The 3,698-nt window shown below is 30.1% G+C and overlaps 1 protein-coding gene across 1 annotated transcript; it reads left to right on the forward strand.

Moving 5' to 3' along the window:
• Positions 1–1,169: 1,169 nt before the first annotated feature.
• Positions 1,170–3,594, forward strand: LOC105624543 (dolichol kinase). Its single transcript, XM_012205904.1, has 7 exons — positions 1,170–1,249; positions 1,731–1,984; positions 2,128–2,348; positions 2,412–2,600; positions 2,728–2,937; positions 3,055–3,382; positions 3,461–3,594. Exons 1-7 carry the CDS (start codon positions 1,170–1,172, stop codon positions 3,592–3,594), a joined length of 1,416 nt encoding a protein of 471 aa, XP_012061294.1.
• Positions 3,595–3,698: the final 104 nt, after the last annotated feature.

Genomic DNA, 3,698 nt, shown 5'->3' on the forward strand with positions numbered 1-3,698 from the left:
TTTTAATATTTTCTAATCTATGTATTTAATAAAAATGTTTTTATTTTATATGCATACATTCCCATCTTACCTTTTATCTTTTACATTTTTAGTTTTATGATAACATGTTATGGTAACATTTTCATTTTATGCCTAAATTCTAAGCAGAATCATAATTATGCTTTGTTTGAATTGCGATCAACATGTATTTTTGATATTCTTTAATATACTGATACTCGATAATAAATTTTAATTGTTTTTGATCCAATGTTGAGACGAATTCCTTCTATGCCTTAGGATTACAACATCAAATCTGTTAATCTAATGATGCTTTTTTTCTTGGACATGAAGGGATTGATATTTTGAAATGTATTGCTGAGATTCCAAAGTGAACTGAAACGTACTATTTTTTGGAATAAAGATTCTATTTTCTGGAATAAAGATTTAAAATTGCGTACTGACTACTATGCTGACTCATTCGCCCTGGTTTTTTTTGGAATTTTGTTGTTGAATTTAGGAGAGTCAATTATAATACATTATTACTATAGACAAAAATCTTGTTTCTTTCTCTCATTTTTATACTATGCCACCAAAGTTACCATAGTTTTCCCCTTCGACGAATTATAGCTTTTTCAATTTTTTAAAAGTATGTAGGTTATAATATGTAATAAATTAAATATATATAATATATAATAATTAAAAGGCCTGTTCTTTGTAGCTCAACTTTTCGCACTGTTCATCTTTTTTTTCTCCAATCATCAATGTAGAGAGAAAAGGAGGAAAAGACGAATTATGCAAGAAGTGGAGCTAAAAAGAACAGACCTATCAAATGGGATTATCAAATGTCAAGCACTGTTGAAGATACGATGAACAAAACGTATACAGAGTAATACAGTGTCTTGATTAGTTTCTCCTGATTTTTCCGATAGCGATCTTTCACGACCTTTCTACTTAAGTCCAACTGTGCATGGGTGCGTTCCGAGTTACACGCACGATGTATCGTTTTATCCTTCTTTATTAATTGATAAACAACAAGGACAAATGATGCATCATATGCTTCACGCGTAACTCAGAACGCCCTCCATAAAAGCACGTTTAGCCGTTTTAGCCGTTTAGCACTCAATGGTATCAATGGTGAGCAGTGTCACGCTAATGCTATGAGAAGCAGTCTCTTCTAGCCAAAAGAAAGAATGGAGTTGTTAGTCGCGCAGTATGCTCTGCTCGAGAAAAATATATTGCAAACTATTAAACGCAATGGCATTCAACACCGGTACGTCATTGACTATATCATTCTTTCCTAGAACGAGTTAACCTTGTAAGGTTTAACATTTATACTATTATGTTATAACTGTTTTGTTATGAAATTACAGAAAAAGATATATTTATCCAGTGTAATTTCAAATGAATTACATGCTCATAATTTGACAATGCTAATTAATTTTTTTTAAATCAGTAACGATAGAAAATGATATAACTTGAATCAAATTTTGATTAATTTCATCAGATTATATCAAATATATAAAATGTAGAAAGAGATTAGATTTGAGGCAAACTTTTGCTATTATATGATTATATTCTGCTGTAAACAAAATTATTTTTACCAAAATCTTAATCTTTCATATATAATACATTAAATAATCAAAAAATTTGTAACTTTATTGATATTTATAAGATAGATTGCCCAATGAGTTAATTAAGAGTTGCTTGGTCAGAGTTGCCATGTAACTTTATATATTATGGATTTATTGTAGGCCAAATACAAACAGTGGATTATGGCTAGGTGCTTTAGTTGGCCTGAGTGCTGTGATTACGATATTGAGAGAAGAAAGCAGTTATTCCGAGATATGTCTCTCTGTAGGAACTACTGGCTTCGGTCTTGTTCTCTGTTGTCTATGTCTTTATGCACGACTTTCAATGAAACAAATTATAGCGAAAGACTTTCATGCTGTATACTTTGTACCTGCAATTATAACATCTATACTGTTTTTACTTGCTGCTAACAAAGGTATATCAATCTGCAAATTATTTCTTTATTGAATTAAGAAGACTTGTTGACATGAATATAAGTAACATGTTGATATTTATTGGAATAATTATATGTGCAATTCTAGTTCTTATTATAGTTTTATATTAATTAAATAAGAACAGGACTATTGACTAGTGTCACATGGGGCCTAACTGTTGGAAGTTTGGGCACATGGGGTGTTTTACAATTAATGTCAGCTTTTCCATGCTGTTTTACAATGGGAGAAGCAACAGCGGTTACGCATGGTTTTATTTTGTTCTTGATGTCGGTCGTTACTAATTTACCCTTACGATATCATTTACCTCCCATTCACGATAATGACATCAGTACAGTCTTATTACAGGTAATGAAATGCAAAAATTAATTGTTGTAATCTTTTTTTCATATAATATATTATATGTTACAGGTTGTGATATCATATGTAGTGTCGATATGTTTCCTGTGTGGATATTTTCCCATTCTGCGCAATACAACATATTTTTACTTGATGATATTCAGTCTCTTATGTTTCGTAATTCTTCCAATACTTTACATTATTCTTGATCAAAATCCAATAGAATGGATAATTTCTTTTTCTTTTAGTAGTTATGAAAGGGTAAATAATTATATAATATTTTATTATTATGATTTTTTTAAAATGGATGAATGATGAGATAAGACATAGATTACAAATAATAATATATTTTTTTAAATTGATCTTATTTTATTCTTATATGTTTTAGATTGCAATATTTATATATTGGGCAGTGTGTTTTCTGTTAAGTATCTTTATTATAAGCCATCAGATATCATTGAAATCCCAAGCTACAAGTTCTACTAGAAAGCATTTTCATGTATTAGCCACATTTGTATATATTCCTGGCATGATATACAATCTTCCACTATTATATCTTGCTAGTGGTGTGATGTTTGTACTACTTATTGCTCTTGAGGTATACAGTTATACAATTATTGCTATATATGTATATTATAATTATTAGGTTTCAATAGTATAATTCTCACTTAATTTTTATATATTTGATGCGATAATTACATTAATTAATTTTTAGGTAATCAGATTTTTGAAAATCCCGCCTTTCGGAGAAATTTTGCAGCAAGGATTTATTGCATTTGTTGACGAAAAGGATCCTTTGCTTTCATTAACACCTATATATCTATTGTGTGGTTTATCATTACCTCTTTGGATGCCAACTAATAATTTGACATTAATGGTATTACTCAGCGGTGTATTGACGGTAGGGATCGGTGATACTGCTGCAAGCTTCGTCGGTAACAGATGGGGTGCACATAAATGGCCCAACACGGAAAAAACTATCGAAGGCACCATCGCGTGCATATTTTGCCAAGTTTGCATAATATTCACACTAACTTGTTGTGGTAGATTTCGGTTCTTATATCTTCCTAACAGCTTCTTTCATAAAACTGTTTTATTTATTTTTAATTATGTTTTGCCAGGATTAATGGATAATTATCGATTACTACTGAGAAGTATTTTGTCGGCTGTATCAATATCGTTGATCGAAGCACGCACAAATCAAGTGGACAATCTGGCTCTGCCATTATTAATGTATGTATGTTTGATGGTTTAAATGGATATATCGTTTTTAATTTGATAATAACACTACATACATGTATGTGTGTGTGTGTGTGTGTATATATATATATATATATATATATATATATATATATATAT

This window comes from Atta cephalotes (genome assembly GCF_000143395.1).
Source record: "Atta cephalotes unplaced genomic scaffold scaffold00081, whole genome shotgun sequence".
Classification (NCBI taxonomy): Eukaryota; Metazoa; Arthropoda; class Insecta; order Hymenoptera; family Formicidae; genus Atta; species Atta cephalotes.